General features: G+C 41.3%; 1 protein-coding gene across 1 annotated transcript; it reads left to right on the top strand.

Annotated features, from left to right (window-relative positions):
- The first annotated feature begins 2,871 nt into the window (after window positions 1-2,871).
- On the top strand, window positions 2,872-17,227 carry LOC102214737 (platelet binding protein GspB). Its single transcript, XM_005744858.1, has 5 exons — window positions 2,872-2,940; window positions 7,496-7,614; window positions 7,746-7,875; window positions 10,513-10,558; window positions 11,293-17,227. The coding sequence occupies exon 5, from the start codon at window positions 11,629-11,631 to the stop codon at window positions 16,435-16,437; it is 4,809 nt and encodes a 1,602-aa protein (XP_005744915.1). The 5' UTR covers window positions 2,872-2,940; window positions 7,496-7,614; window positions 7,746-7,875; window positions 10,513-10,558; window positions 11,293-11,628; the 3' UTR covers window positions 16,438-17,227.
- Window positions 17,228-17,311: the final 84 nt, after the last annotated feature.

Genomic DNA, 17,311 nt, shown 5'->3' with positions numbered 1-17,311 from the left:
ACTGTCTTCTAAAAAACTGATGGATTGTCTCTAAATCTATCTCTAAAATTAGAAATATCCTGTCTCAGAGTGACGACTCACGGACCGGTACCGGTCCGAGGCCCGGGGGTTGAGGACCGCTGTATTAATAGACCTCTCTGCATTGAATCATATCCGTTATTAACCTCTGTCTCTCTTCCACAGCATGTATTTGTCCTGTTTTTCTTCTCTCGCCCCAACCGGTTGCAGCAGATGGTCCCGCCCCTCCCTGAGCCTGGTTCTGCCGGAGGTTTCTTCCTGTTAAAAGGGAGTTTTTCCTTCCCACTGTCACCAAAGTGCTGCTCATAGCGGTTCATATGATTGTTGGGTTTTTCTCTGTATCTATGAAGCGCCTTGAGGCGACTTTTGTTGTGATTTGGCGCTATATAAATTGAATTAAATTGAATTGTCATAAGCTTATTATTAATCCATTGAAAATACATAGGAGTAGGCACGGTTTGTGGATGCCATGTTAAATATAGTGGTCAAAATGGATATCTGCTTACTTATGTTTTATGTATTCGGCTAGAGACTGGCGACCAATATCCTCGGTGTCATTTATAAATACACATACACCGTGAGCAGCTATCACTGCTGCTACGTCACTGAGAGCAACAATCATAGTCAGAATTTTGGTATTTATGAAGGAAGATTAATGCTATAACAATGATGAATTAAGTACTTGTTAATGTCTTATTAATACTCTAGTAAAGCTGAATAGTGTGACATTATTATAAACACCTACCCAGTTTGATTTAATTCTCACATCAAATGAGAGTTTATTTGCTACGTGCCCAACAACGGTAGCTCTATTTCAAATAAAATTTGTGCTGGATAAAAGCATCTAGCAGAGGCTAACAGCTGCAAAAATATCAGTTTTGACCTACAGAAAAATGTAGGATATCCTCAACAGCTCACCTCACCGCTGCTGTCATTGGATAGAAGTGAGCTTCACTGACTCATCAACTGGGACTCCTTTCACAAAGGTTTACAGCCTCCTCCAGAGTAAATAGACGTGGGCAAATACTGCGAGCTGAGGTAAACAGCAGACTGACAACCGAACTCACTACAGATGAATGGCAGACAGTTATTTGTCCTACAGCAACTACTGTAGATAGGATTATGCACTTGGCAGGGGTAAGAAAAAAGAACTTAGCTGACAGTGAACTACTGACATCTAGTGGTGAGATTTTTCACATTGCACCTTTAATTTATACTGAAACTGGTTCTACTCTTTTGAGGTTTTAGCCCACTAACCAGACCTTTTGCAGCTTATTTTCATATTTTGCTTTTGGTTTTACGTTGATTGACACCAGTAAATTTACATTTTCACTTTGATCCTTGTACAAACAACAGCCTCCTGCATTCCTTCTCACATGGGCAACAAAATGTTGCAACGATAGTGTGGCAGAGCAGGAAGATGGTGCTGTTATCCATGCAGAAACTGTTTCTGGCAGTTGGTGTGAAAGCTGTGATCCTGAAAGGACGAACAATGAATCAACAAAAAACCAGAAAAGCCACATGTGAAATGATTTTGCAAAGAAATGGAAAGAGAAAACTGTTGAGTGAGAGAACAAATAACCCAGAACACCTCTTTGGAAAAACCCAAGGACTGACTGCAACAGGAAAATGACTGCAATACTATTTTTCAAAGAAATTGAAAGAATAAACCTAAGTGTGTGTTTTTGTATCATAAATAACCTCAAATGGAGAGTTAGGCATTGTTTGGCACTGATCCGATATCAAGTGAATACAAGGTCAGAATTCTCAGAGATACCAAATCCTTTACCCTATAAAGCCTGCTCATATAGGGGAGAGCAATGTGTCTGGATTTGTGAGATGAATCATCATCAGTTTGCAAATTTCTGAACACATTTTACCGACCACAAAATCACTGTTGCTTTTACTTCTCACAACAATTAGTTAACCACACCTTTTAGCTTTTCATGCATTTTGAAACTTGTTAATTAAATGTGCTATAGGCTATAAATACAATAGACGTGACATCACACAATAGTGTCTGTTTGAAGTATATTTTCTTCATTTCCAAAAAAAAACCTATTTAATGTAACACAGTTCAGTGGGCTACATACTGGGCTTAGAAACAATGAATCAATCCTATCTGATACCAATACCAGGTTAGTAACAATGCTGTCATATCTGGATCAATCTGCTCCACCTCTAGCACAAGGTCTGCAGAATGCAGGGGTGCGTTCAGCAGTTTGGGCATGGGGGGGCTCCACCTTAGATTAGTTTGAAGACATTTTTATGGACATTTGTAATGTTAGGCCAATTAAGCAGGATTATGACTTTCAAGTAAAAATTAAATTTTGCCAACTGTACTGTAATCCAATTTTTCTACTGTACACTCTTTTTCTGATCAGCTATTCAGATTTCTCTTTCTTCTTTGTACTGTCACCCCATTACAAAATAATCCTGCAAACGCGCCTGACAGAGGGCCTTGTAAAAGTACTTTCGTTCTTTGTTCAAAGGTGTGCCTCCAGGGCATGCTGCCAGAAAGCATTAATGGCAGTTTTTTCCTCAAAGTGACCAGAGAAGGAAATGATCCAAGTGGGTGACGTTTCTAGATAAGAGCCTCAGCAGCAGGTCTGTTTGCCCGGGCTCATTTGCCCGCCGCTCACCTGTCCGTCACGGGAAGAGTTGACCTTTAACCAGCAGTGAGTGGTTCTCCCGGTCACGGGTACCTGGGCTGTTCTCATGGGAAATTTGGACTAAATTCCGCACCAAATTTTTAAGATGTTCTCTAAATCCAGTCTGAATGCTGAAGGCTTACTTAACCGGTTAAAATAGGATGTCAACAAGTGACGCAGGAGAGCTCAGAGTTGTAGGAGGAGAGACAGCTACGCCTCTGTACGGGACACCACCAGCAGCAGCAGCAAGGACACGGGCTACAACTGCAAGGTAGGTGGAAAGCTCCCGAAAGTCAACTTTACCAACCACCCTGTGTTTATCTAGTATTTATGAGGCTTTTAAAACGACATGTTAGCCGCTCCTGTATGCCGTGTTAGCCTCGTTTTGCCTTTTTAACTGCGAAGCGAGAGGAAAGAGAAGCCTCCGTGCCAAACCGCGTTTAAAAAACATCTATTTTTACAGAAGCAGCGGTGTGCTTGAAACGCACAAACACCTCACAGCCGAGAGAAACGTTGTGAACATTTATCACATTATTGCATCGTATTCGGCACTGAGATATTTCACTCGTTTCGCCATTTATACGTGGTTTACAGCTGCTTCGCGCCCACCTGCTGCTTTAAACAGAGTAAAGAGGCGGGTGGAACTTTTTGAAGAGAAGTAATATCAGTGATTATTGTGTGTTATGTGCTGTTCTGTATAAATGACGACTTCATATTGATGTAACGACCGTGTAAAGCTCCGTTGGGGTGGTTGGATGCAGGGCGTTAGAGTTTTGAACAGGATTTGGTTGGTGACACGCTCTTTTTCTTACTCATGAAACGTGACACGACTGGGCTCAAGCATATTTCTAAAGACTGAGTGCAGAATGTAATGAAAGGAGCTTTTGAGCATAGGATTTATGCTTCTTCCTTTTTTACTGAATGCACTTATGAATTCACTGCGCTATCAAGCTGAGCTGCCTTTTATATCGTGTGTGGGTGCATGCCTTTGTCATTGACTAAACTAAACCACACACTGTGGCATCATCAGTGTTGTACTTCTGTGCGGCTCAGCTTCTCAGTCTTAACAGGCGAGCTCATACATGCACACCTAGGCCCAGAGTTCACTCTGAGGCACACACACTCCTGCTGCCTGTGCATGTCCACGGCTCTGCCTCTGTTTATCTCCACATCCTCCTGCTAATTCCTCCTAAGTCTATCCACTCTGTTCCTACCTATGGGCTGAAAAATAAACAACACCACTGGAAATCTGACAGGGACTCGAGGCGTGGCAGCAAAAGAACAAGTCTCACTTTGTCTCGGCCAACTTTGCATGCAGGCAAAGTGATTAAGTTGTCTTTAGGTGAACCTGAATTAGAAGTTTGAGGTGTAAATCATTTGCCGGAGTTGGAGCATCACATGTGATTGTCAGTGCTGAGTTCACACCCACACTTGGATCCTTGCGGTTATGTAAGTGTTAGTTGGCAGATATGGACACACACCCACAGCAAAGCTGACCTAAAGTGAAGGGAACACACCAACATAATTTTACGAGCGTCTCTGTGCACAACACTGTGGCTCAAAGAGTCTCTCACGGATTACAATTGCATTACTCATCAGCTCGCAAAGCCATCAAAACAAACAGAGTCCCAATTCACAGCACGGGGTAGCACAAGCATTGTGCATCTGCAGACAGGGGATCAGAGGTCGCTGATGCCTACACATGAGGTTATAGATTTATTATTTCATGCATTTACAAGGTCATCCTGAACAGTTTATAACAACTCAGCTAAACTGAAAAAGAAATTGCTAATTTGTCTTCTTGTTAGCAAAAAAAAAATACACCATCTGTAAGTTGAATAAGCAATTTGAATAATTGCAATTGAAAATAACTTCAGTTATTCAACATGGATTCAAATCCATCTGGTTTTTAACCAGAGCATGCTACCAAGATTTAGTTCAGTAAAGACGTTTTCAAGTCATATTTTCATAAGTACCAATACTAAGCATTTGGCATTTCTTCCATCTTGAGTTGTTCACATTTGGAGCGTTTCGTGGCTGAACAAAACTACCCAGTGACAGCTGGGGATGTGTGAAGACTTGCCACAGTTTTTTTTAATTATTCAAAGACAATAACGTAGGAATGCACAAATTGTGAAATTCTGAGGCAGTACGTGTTTTTTGTAGGACAGCCAATATCTGCAGCCAATAGCAATAATTTTTCCAGTCATTTAATTTTGTGAAAAACGAAGAAATAAATTGTAAAAAAATAAAATAAAATTCACAGCTGAAATACAAGTCGAGATGATTGGGATTTCTGAATAGGACGCCTCAGGGATGCCTCGTAGGTGAGGTATTTCAGCATGTCTTAACACATATTCTTGTATCAATCAGCAGCCGGACCGATTTTAGCCAGAACTGATATCCAGGACGCGCTCAATTAACAGAGGAAATAACTACCTTAGTATTGAGCTATTACATGGCAGCAATTCCATCTACTGAAAGGGAACAGTGAAAATTTAGCCCGTGACAACGCCATGTCTAACCCTACTGTATCCCTGGCTAATCAAATTATGCAGTTTATGTTTTTGTTGAATTTATTGAATTGTTCTCCTAAGTCAGGGGTGTCAAACACAAGGCCCAGGGGCCAAGCAATGACTCCAATTTGTCCCACAGAAAAGCTTTAAAAACATTTCTGTTATTTATTTATTTACATTGGGTTAAAAAAAACATTTTCAGCGATTCACAAACATTTTCTTTAATAATTATATATATTTTATTATAATTATAATTGCAATTTTATACATTTGTTTACGATTTAAGCACCAAAGAATCATGCTGACAGATTTCTTTCATTTATTGCATCACCATTTCTCAAAATTGTATTTATTTTTCCTATATTATCTTGTGTTTTCTATTTTAATATAAAGGACCTTGGTGTAACTGTTGCTGTGAATAATTTGTGAATAAGTCCGACCCATTTAAGATCAATGTAGACTGTATGTGATGATGAGTTTGATGTCCTTGTCCTAACTCTTGGCCATCAGGGAACAAACAAAATATCCATTCAAAGTGGCACCAAAGTCCACGTACATCATTTTTAAGTTTGTTTCAGTTAATGGAGCTACGTGGTGGTAGCGGTCTGGAGGCACCGCAGTGCTCGATCGATTTCATGATTACGTCAGCAGTTTGTGTGACTGCAGCCGTCAGGCTGTACCTTCGTCCTCAGGTGGACAAATCAGCACATGTTTATGTAACCACGGAGCTAGTGATGCAGATAATGATTAAAAGAAAAGCCATATACCTTTCACTAGTCACATAAATTAAAAATATACTTTCTAAATTGGGTCTTATGCTTGTGATCACTAATCACAGACCTGTCACTTATCAAACAGGGCTCTTACAGGTTGATAAGCACTGACACAGCCGTGATGTGGGAAGAGTTCTGCAGCTGGTTGGGGTTCACTGAAGGTGTGTTATCTTTGGCTCTGAAATGCTGTAGAAGAGCGCGAAGATCTCCTTCCCTGCCTTCCTCTTTTCTCTCCGCTCCTCTCTCATGTCATGTCGTGGCAGGCTTTTATAATCGCCTCCCAGCACTCTAATGAGGCCAATGAGTGGCCCCTGAAGGCAAGGTGGATAGTGAGAGCTACAGCTTTCTATGATGTGCCATGTTATTACAAAAAAAAAAAAAATCAAAGGGCTTCATTTTGTGATCACAAAAAGCACCACAGGTTAGATAAAGACTCCTAAGCAACAATTTCCATCCACTTCCAAACTGCTGAATGCAATAAAAATAGAGAAAGTGATCCCAGAATGTCCTGTAAGAGATAATTGTTGCCATTTCGTTTGTTCTGTTTACCGAACAAAGGTTGCAGCGACACGTACATTTCTGTTTCAGTAACCGCCTCATCTTTGTTCTGGTGTCATCATCGTGATCGGTAGTTGGCACGCCAGCGTGGGTTCAGCGTTGGGTTGCGGCAGTAAATGTGCATATGCATGTTTGAGTGAGTGGGTGTGTTAGCTCTGTACCCTGGTTGTAACAGAAAGTGTGGAACGAGATGCCGAATAGTTATATAACCACTGCTTATCGGTCCAGCACTGCCGGAATGATGAGATGAGAGAAGCACGGCTGCTTGAATTTCCTTCAGTTCTCAGTTTGATTTCATGCTGCGGAAACTAGATTACAGCGGACCAAACAATAATAATAATACGGCTCTTTTTCAGTTTTAGACTTTTGAGTGGACAGGAAAAGATGTTGTAGATGGAACTATACACTGACAGTGACGATCTCTTTTTGCATAAAAAAATAAAGGACATAATTTGCATTTGGAAATAGGTGATAAATCATCATTGGAATGCTAAGCAAATCGCAAATTGTTAAAAAAATTGCAATAATATCATAAAGTTGGTAAAAATATTGCAGTATTACTGTGTCTGGTGATGCTGCTTTTAGTCATCATCATACTAAAGGGGGGAATCACATCGCTTCTTTATTTTTGAGTATGTACGTAGTTTTAGGGTTTTGTGTGAAATCCAGTTTAGGATAAATTCTTCTTAACTTCCTGTGACTGCTGGTGGGTAGATATGAAACCACTGATGGAGCTGTTGAAAAAAAGTACGTAGTTATCTTTATCTTTTTTTTGAAGCAGAACAAGGAAGGCTGTGTTTCTGCAGAGCCCGTTCTCGGTGTGACAGAGATGAACAGACATTATTACTAAAAAATGTTTCAAAGTGTTGAGTTTGCGCAGAGAGAAAATGCTCAACGCAAAAATTGAATAATCGAGTTCAAGTTTAGTTATTTTGCATCAAGTTTTTATTTGTTCATTTACTTATTTATTTATTTTTAGAGAACAACAAGATGAAACATTTGGTGAAACATTCAAGCAGGAGGAACGCCATGGTGACAAACGCCCAGCTGAGCAGTTCTCTCACCAATCAGCAATCACACAGAAGGAAACACACAAAGGTGAAACGTGCATCTGACACTCCATATGCACATTTAAGCTATAGCTCTTAAAAAGTTAAGTCAAGAATCTCTCCTGTTTTGGGTTTCAGCTGTAAACACCTCATAATCACTGAATTCTGAATGTGTTGCAGCACTAAGAAAGGACCAAACTTCTTCCTGTGGTGATGCAGATATCCAGTTCCAGGAGTCCAGCTTCACCTCCTGCCACGTCCTCAGACTCTCCACTAATCCAGGCATAAAACACAGCAAGAGTTTATACAGGTAAGCAAGGGAAGGGATACATTTACTGACTGGCCTTGATTACTGATTCATTTAGACACTTTGTTTCTGGAGCACACGTCAGTGAACAGTCTGTTCTGCTCTGGCATTCAGGACAGCATCCCATAATCATGTTACTCCCCATCTGTCTGTATGATAGGGCTGCAACAATTTGTCACTATAATTGATGACGTCGGTTATAAAAATTAATCGGGACAGAATCTTATTGTCGACACATCATACACAAATACCTCTAAATGTGTTTTTGTAACGAGCTCCCTGGAGCTATGACATCAACTATGAATGGTTCAGCTTTAGAGAGCTAATTTAGTGTGTCGCATTTATACCTTGTTTATGTAAATGATTGTACAGTAGTGTTTATGTTAGTCTACCTGTCAGAAACTTCCCATGGATGATGCTTGCCATGTGAACACAGTTTTTCAGTTTTGTTAGCTAATGAGTGAAATGTGATAGTAAAGCATTAAACAGGATTAGCTACTCTGCCTCCTAGTTTGTTTGTTTGTTTTCTCAAATTAAAATGAGCATTTATTCTGGATAGTAAACCTTTTCCATCTAACGTTAGGTAGCTAATCTGTGGGTTGGACCGTATCAGTAATTAATTATACATATAATCAGTAAAGAGTATAAATGGCTTCGAATACTACACAATCTGAGACACTATGCTATCTAACCAAATTATTAGTTATTATTAATTAGTGATTTCTAATTCTGTATTGTTCTGTTTTACTAGTATTAAGCAAAGGTGTATAGATGAGTTTGTCCTGTAAAGAGGCTCACTGCACCTCTGGCTGAAGTCTTGACAGAGAGCATCTTTAGCATGATTAGCATGGGACGAGACAACAGGGTGACCTCACAGGTGGACAGACTTGAGCAGGTGAGGTACTAGAACCTAGAACAGGAGGTTTGCCAAAATGAAGGGGAGAAAAGAGTTATTGAAATAATCATTGACTAATCAAAGAAAAATTAGCAGATTAGTTGACTACCAAAATAATCTTTAGTTGCAGCCCTACTGTATGACATTATCAAGTGTGGAAAACTGGTGTAGAAACCACAATCTTCAAGCTCATACACAGCCCTGCATCCTATTGTAGATTTATTATGTGAAAAGTGCAGCTGCACAAGAATTTAAACAGTATTGTGATGGATAGTTGCTTTGCAATGTGGAAACATTTTTTTTACTTAAGTAAAAGCTATATAACTTGATCTATAATGCAATATTACACAAATTACACAAATATAGATTTCCTGTAAATACTTAAATGAAGCAAAAGTTTTTAAGGGAGGGACGAGTGCCACCCTATTTCAGACACACCCATGGGCGGAGCCTTCAGAGTTTGAAATGACTGAGACATATCAGAGAACCCTGGGATTTGATTCCTTGTGTGTTTTGAGGTGTATCGCTGCTGAACTGATCTTCCCTACATTTTTTTCCAAGTGTGTCTCCTAATAAGCGGTAAATCTACATCTCACAAACTGTTTCTGAGGTCTGCAAAGAGGAACGCCGGCCACTGATCACATTTTAATCACTCGATTTACAACATCCTGTCAATCAGTAAACGAGCTGTGTCTGCATTCTTTAGTCTGAGACAAAGGACCTGGAAGAGTCAAGTGTTTGCATAAACGCGGACGTACGCTTAATAAAGTGTGTTAGCTTATGTCTCAGTAGTACGAATGCATTGTTTTTCTTGTTTTAAAATATTTTAAACAGTGTTTCCTCTGGAATTCAGAAGAAGAGAAGATGTGTAGCTCTTGCAATCCTATGTGTGGAAGTCTGTATTTACATTCTCAAAGTCAATGTGACATGTTTTATTAATCATCTACCTGTGGTTTCATTTGTTATACAGAGAAACTTCCTTAAATCAGTCATGCAGGAGAATCTGAGGTTATTTTAGGTGAAACTTGTTGCCTTGGTTTTGCCTCAGGAAAATATTTACCTTTTCTATAGTTTAATCTAACATTATATAATAACTGCGTATAACATTGTGTCAGAGGTTTTTATTAGAATAAGATAAGCCTGTCAGCAGAGGTCTCAGATCAAACACGCTTTATTGGTTATGTCAAAGCCACGCCCCCTTTCACTGTGTACTAGTTACCTGCGTTCATGTCAGTCCAACATAGCCTTATATAGACAACTTGTGTGTGAACTGTACTTGTACAACGTGTTCCACATCAATTTTAAAAAGTAACTAAGTGTTTGCATGATTGCTTAGTAGGTGTGACTTTAGTTTACATCTGCCGGTGAGAAAGTTGTGTTTAGAGACGGTGATTGATGTGAGGAATGCGAAAGTTCCCGTCGATCGGCATTGCTGTGGCAAATTCTAGATTTAATCCCTCTAATGTTTCATTCAAAACAGTTGGACCGTCTGACATTCAGAAATGAGACTTGTAGCAGAAATTAAGAAAAATTAAGTTTACACTGCACATTCACCACTAACAAAATCAAAGATTGCCCCAGTTGTGTGTGTCTTTGTATGCAACAAAATTTGCACTGCAACACTAAAAAAGTGCATTCTTTTAGAAAGTTGTGACAATGTCTCAGTTTCCTTTTTCACAGAACTGTCGCAGCTGCAGCATGCACCCAGAAATCTAATACACTGTGTCTTCTCTTTGTATCAACAGATTGATTGAACCACAGCGAGTTGAGATCAAGGACAGCAGTTTTCAGGTAAAGACTACAGTCTAATAGAATCAAGCACATTACACACACGCACAGTGTAAACCTGATATAGACCAAATGTGAAATTGCAAACTTTGCTCCCACTGATCCAGAATCCAGAATCTAGTCAAAAGTACAGATCAGAAGTTTAAAGTGTTTAAAAATCTTTGAAAAGTCACATAAAGCAATGGTGACACCATGTTAAAAATATGGTTTTAGATTCATTGTTATTTTAACAGTTATAAGTGACAGGGTGTGTTTGTGTTCCTTGTGAGTGTGTTTCCCTGCTAATCTTTCATGTCTTTCAAGATAACCTGTTTGTCAAGGATCTCTTAAATAACTACTGCATGGGAACAGACACTCAAGAAAAGCTTGGGCCTCAGTGCAGGCAATTTAAAACTCTGAAAAGCCGCTACCATTGATCACTAGCTGTCAAAGTTAGAAAGCTTTTTACATTCCTGTGCACAGAATTTGCATTGGTATAATATGATAAGCCCCAATTTAATGTGAATATGAAAATCATTGGACTTTAATGATACAGCTAGGCAAATGCAAATATATGTTATTGAATATCCTAGTATGGGTCTTAGGAATTGTTTTGTAGAACTTTTTTTATTTATATTATAAATATTATAAAGTTTAAAGTATTAAGATTTTAATTGTTGGTGATGGCAGGTGTTCAGAAAATTGTAATTTAGTATGCAAAAAGTGGGTCCTGTCAGTAAAAGTTTTTATTTTAACAGATTAATGGAAGAACGTCTGCATCACAAACCTCTATAGAGGCACCCAGCATCTATCGATTGTCAGAGGTAATACCATTTCCAGCCAAGGAGAAAGACAAGGTCATCACTGCTGATTGCAATGAACTGGAGATTACCAGGGACTTGAGCAGAACTCAGGCTTGTTCAAATAGTGACTTTGGGACACATAAGCTTAATGCCTTGCACAGACTTTCATTTGGATCACAACCAAGGACTTACACTGGATCTCTAACTCGAGCTGAGTCAGAGGGAAATATACAGGACCATACAAAAGGCCTTGCAGACCATCTTCAGGAATTAGCTGACCCGCCCAGAACTATGTTGTCTTCCTCCATGGTCACGGTTCTCGCTCCTCACTGGAGTGGCCGACTGCGACGTTCCAAAAGATTTGATGGAACCGGCAGCTCTGAAGCCCAGGGAAATACGCAAGATGTGACAGGTGCTGCAGCAAACCGTGGTTTTCAGCAGACTCGAAGCCAACATGGTGTGGAGAGGGGGTTTACAGGTGGACTGGGAACCCAACTGAGGCCTCCATTTTCAGATCTCAGGAGGAACACAGTGGACTGGTCAACTAAAAGTGATCCTTTGAGCTTGGAATCTAAAAGGGAAATGATTAAAACTGTTTCTTTGGACGTGAACTCTGGAAGGATGGACAATAGAAAAATAGACAGAGGTTCTTTAAGCGCTTTAGCTACCAGTGCCTCTGTATCGCAGAGCCAAAATGAACAAAGGCAAAATCCACAAACTGTCCATCAAGGCGGACACTCATCTTCAAGCTCCAAACCAACAACCAGTAACGTACTTCTTTCTTTAAGGAGAGGCAACATCGGTGGCAAGAATCTCTCACAGAGCTTTCTCAATAATAATGAACAAGAGAGGCCAAAGCCGCTCCTTTCTCCATCATCTATTTCTTACAGGACAACTGAAACTAGCCCTGTCCTTTCCCCATCACCCTCCAGCCTGAGAGAGCAGAGCACCTCTGACAGGTTCATCTTTGCACCTTTACCAGTGGACAAAAATGCAGACGGCAAACCCTTTGTCCAACAGTCTCAGACAATAAATAGGATTCAGTCCAGTCTCACATCCTCACAGACATTTTTAGGTAAAGGACCATCAGAAAGTCAACAGAACTACAGGGACAGAAGTAAAACTCTATTTTCAGAGACCCCAGTCTCCTTGTCCAGACAGCCCCCATTTGACTCTTCTGCCCAAGTGAAAACCCAGTCCTTTCCTAAAAGGACCACGCTGAAACAAACTTCCTGGTGGAAGCAAGTTACCCAGGAAAGCAGTTTCCCTTTCACCCCAAAAAACACAACCAACAACAAAGACAAGCCAAACACAACCTTAATTCCACCCTCCAATAATAATAGTGACATGACATCTCCAAGTCAGCCTGTTAACAAAAGCAGGGGTAGTCCGGTCAACAACAACAGAGACAACAATAACACAGCAGAGTCAGTTTGCACAGGTAATATGAACCTTTTTATGAGGGCACAGGGAGGAACTCACCATCTCGGACAAAGAAATGCTGGGAATTCACCTGACTGTGATTTGCACAGGTCTGTCAAGGACCAGTATAGCTCAAATGTAAACAACAGAGAATACCCAAAGCCGCACAGTGTGCCAGATGTTTTTTCTAGTTCTAAAATTAGCAGAGCTACAGCACAAACAACACTGTGTCAACCTAAAGATCCAGGCAAATATGATTTAACCGATAGTTCATATACAGCAAATATGTCTGAGTTACCATCTGCTTTGCAAAATCCCAGGAGCTCAGATACACCCACAGAGAGCAGCAGCAAGTACAAAAATAATTATTTCCCACCCAAACCCAACAACACCCCCATGCCTCCTCACAGCGTAGACTCACACAGGTTTATCAGCACACCGCTCTCTCTTGATATCACCAGTACTGTCAATGGTAAAGTTCATACATCTCAAAATGCCTCTGGTCCCCAAACCTCAAAAATGAAAAGTAGTCCTTCCTACCATTCTCAGTCTGTTCCTTCTCAGACCAATATTCATACCTCGGCATATGCAACCTCCACTGGCTCTTTGTCCCAGAAAACAAAATTTACCAACATTTCCTCTGCCACACCTCTTGGATTTGAAAGAAGTTATGCTTCCATTCCTAAACCTTTCCACCCTAAAAGTATGTCCAGTCTGATTTCCACAGTCGGTTCTGTCTCCAAAAAAGACTATAGCGCCACTGCTTCCAACTCTTCTTCCTCTGCCACTGGCAGCCACCCTGTAGCCACCACTGCCTCAAGTTCTTCCCTTCTCAGTCCTGCTGTCACCTCTGCCATTACCTCTCCTACCTCTGCCACTGTCTCCACTCTCCTAACGCCTCCTGCAACCCCAGTTATTACCAACTCCACTTCAGAAACTTCAAGCCCTAAAAAAGAGGGGAAATATTCCAGCAGCTCAGAGAAAGAGCCAAAGAAACTTGAGAAAAAGAAAGTGAGAAGAGTGACATGGGATGACTCAGTGGATCTGCAACAGTCAGAGTCCATCGCTGTGGAGAAGCCAGAGTCGTCAGAAGTCCAAGCGACCCCTCAAGCTACATCTAAGCACATGCGAAATGCTCCATCCATCTTCTCCTTTCTGAGATTGAGCAGTTCAACAAGTTCTTCTGTTTGTCCCCCTAAACCCAAGACCTCCAGCATTGAGGTGGAAAAACCAGGAAAGTATAGATCCTTATCATCTGACTCGGCTGATTTAGCATTCAGGGAGTTTGAGCGAAGCAAGCAAAGAGCTGGTGATACTATGATTTTTTACCAGGGAAGACAGGACTTGCCCACACCAAGGCATGAAAGGACACTATCAGTGGAATCTGGCACAGTTCAGTGCCGTACTTCAGCTCCTCTCTCCCTCCCTCCTGACTTTTCAAGTGGCTATAAGGTTCGTTATAGCTCTCCTCCTTACTCCACGCTCATGTCCGCAAGGATGACACAAGGGGAGACAAAGACGAGAACGACCAGACCAACCCTCTTCTCACAACCCTCCCAGTCAAATTACACCCCACATCTCTCTGTAAATACTGACCCAGTTTCAGTCATGACCTTATCCACATCCAAACCTCCTATGTCACCTCCTAGACCCTCCCTTTCCTTGTCCTTACCCTTCCAAAAGAAACCTCCCAAACAAGAAAGTCCAAATGTTGAGGTTTCAGAAGCTGATCGAGCAAGCAACAATAACAGCGGAGATAAAGGCCAAGAGCGAAAGCTATTACTTGTAGACAACAGAATTCACATCAGACCTGCTTCCCTGCTAGGTGATAAGGCAGACGGCTCCACATATGTAACTGAGACACTGGTTTACAGCCTTAAATCCAAAGTAGATGCATCGACAGCCGCAAAAAACACCACACCTAATGCTTTACAGCATACCAATAACACGCCGGTTTCCATGGAGACCAAATTTAGTCAACAGTCCCTGACAGGGCAGAGTATAGGAGCAGCAGGTGAACCATGTCATCATTCAGGTCAGAGCTCCAACAGCAGCAGCTCAACAGAGAGTCAGTCCCGGGAGACAGAAGACTCCAGCAAAAGCATGAAGGAGACTATAATGGGGAAAAGCAGGTTTTTCTCAGTAGACGTTAATAATGAACAAAACACAAAGAGAAGCCGATTTGCACTGAAGAAGAGCATCAGTACACCAAACTCCAGTTTGACAAGGTCAGAGTCAGAAAGGGCCAAGAGTAACAACAAAGTAGACCAAGTCTTTAGCAAACTAAAGCAAAAATTAAGCACAAGATGGTCAACCTCACAAGCACCTTCTGTTAGCGGATCGAGCGATGTGAGCGATGTGAGTGTTGAGAGTAGCAAAATTCCAGAGGAAACAGTGCCAGAGAAAGTAATGGTGCTGAACGACAATCAGGAAACAGAGGCTTCGAACAGGTGGACGCAAGATAGATACATTCTGATACCGTCCTCGGCTGCTGGAAACACAAAAGTTGGAAATCAGCATTCCAGCTGGACCGAAAAATCATCTCTAGAAACGGACCGTGACATGCAAAATGCTTGTGCAGAACAAATTTCTGAAAAGCAAGGCCCAGTTTATCTGACGGTCCACGGTCCAACAGTTGACCAGTTAGACCTTGAACAAGACCAAGTAGATTATAAAGCAACAAGCCTCTCTTCCAGAGATCCAAGTCCCAGTAGAAGTCCAGCTTTTCCAGCTTCATTCAGGAGATCCACACCTAGCCCCAGGAGTCCATTCTCTCCCTTCTCCTCTCTTTCACCAATGTCCCCATTTTCCTCGTCGGATGTAACAGACGACAGCGTCTTCTACAGCCCAAAGCTGCACCGCCGCAGAGAATGCTCCTCTCCGTGCGAGCACGGAGAAGGGATCAGCTTGGGAGTTCCGAGAAAAAGCCGGGCATCCGTAGGTCCTCCATGTGTGAGCCCAGGACATGACAAGGAAAACTTGGCATCCTCTTATGCAGACTTAAAGTATGGCATTGAGCCTGGGAAGTCCTTTTCTGTGAGTTCTGTTCTCTCCAGTCGACCCTCTGGACCGGGACGTATTTCCACAGGATCCAGATTCATGAGTGTGGGTGACCTCTCTCAGTCTGCCTTCTCTTGTGGAGGTAATAGTGGAGATTTGGATCAGTGGTCTGTCAAATCCGATTGGAGCACAGTGTATGACTTTCAGGCTTCTGAGGATGGTCGAAAATCATATTTCCCAAGTGATCCTGGTAAAATGCGATCAAGATCTTTGCCTCGATCGCTGACCAGGTGCTTGGCAAACTGGAGCTCTGGAGACTCTCCTCAACATGTAAATGCTACAGCTTCCAAGCCTGCTCACCTCCGGAGTCCAAACATGAACATTTGCCAGTTTGTGTGGGATGCAGAGGCCCCGCCCACTCCTCCTCCAACACCTCCTCTGTCACCAGTGTCCAGGCGCATGTCCAAAGCACCCAGCCTTTCCTCTCCGACCTTTCCTAGCTCGCCAGGAGTACTACATCCAGGGGACAGCCAGTCCAGGGGGCATTTGCCCTCCAGAGGTTATGTATCCAGCCTCAGCACCTTTGATGAGTCATCAGACAGCAGCTCGGACACAACAACTGATGACGAATACTACTTAGAAACAGATGATGAGGGAGAAAAAGAGACAGAACTGTAAAAGCAGAACAAGTGCTTTAAAAATGCAAGTTTCTGAAACATCTTAGAGGAGGGGATAAAGGAGGTGCTGTAATCTTTTGGTGTGTAATGACATCTGCATCTCTCCTGCTTTTGTTTTTTTGTTTTGTGTTTTTTCACTCTGTTGAGACCTGAGCTCAGTCGGGACACCAGGTATCCTGCATGATTTGGTTTTCGGAAGTGGTTGTTGTGGTCAGGGTAAAAATATACACAATACAAGTAAGCATGGATTATCAGCATAAGTTTAAATACGTTTTAAGTATGTACCATATGTTGTATTTGAATGCAGGCCTGTAATTCCTGGATAACAAATAGACATTTATAGTTTGAGTGTCGCATGGCATTAGTGAGGTATGTGCTGTATCTTTGTAGTTGTTTCAAAGAACAAACTACTCTGTAAGCTTAGGCTTTTTGCACAAGTCTTTAGGTTTGCATTTCATCCTAGTAGGTAGCAATAAGTACTGAGGTAACGTGGATAAATGTCATATGATATTCCATCATCTCTGTTCTGCTATGTTTAAGAAATGAAATTAGTTTTTGGTAAATGTTCTAATCGTAAAGCTGATATTTTCTTAGCACTTGTTTTGTTTTGTTTTTCAAAACAGGAAGAGTTTTGGTTTAAAATGGTTTTTTTGTACTTAGGGATGAAATATAATCTTGATATGATTAACATTTGTTTTCACCCTTATAAAGTGCTCTATACGGTGCCTGCTCTTATTTGCACAGTGATAAATTCTTAATATATCTATTTTATAAATAAATGTAATATTTCTAACAAGACCTGATGTTTTGGGGATTTCTCATCACCTTGGTTACACTTTTGTTGTTATGTCAGATTATATAACCATCATCGGCAT

This window comes from Pundamilia nyererei, unplaced genomic scaffold (genome assembly GCF_000239375.1).
Source record: "Pundamilia nyererei isolate P.nyererei 1_Seehausen unplaced genomic scaffold, PunNye1.0 scaffold00150, whole genome shotgun sequence".
NCBI classification, from domain to species: Eukaryota; Metazoa; Chordata; class Actinopteri; order Cichliformes; family Cichlidae; genus Pundamilia; species Pundamilia nyererei.
Note: the sequence above shows the minus strand (reverse complement) of the source record. Positions and strands in the feature narration are given on the sequence as shown.

Excerpts from the sequence above, each read along its gene's own strand:
- LOC102214737 (XM_005744858.1), top strand. The coding sequence starts at position 11,629 with ATGTTGTCTTCCTCCATGGTCACGGTTCTCGCTCCTCACTGGAGTGGC.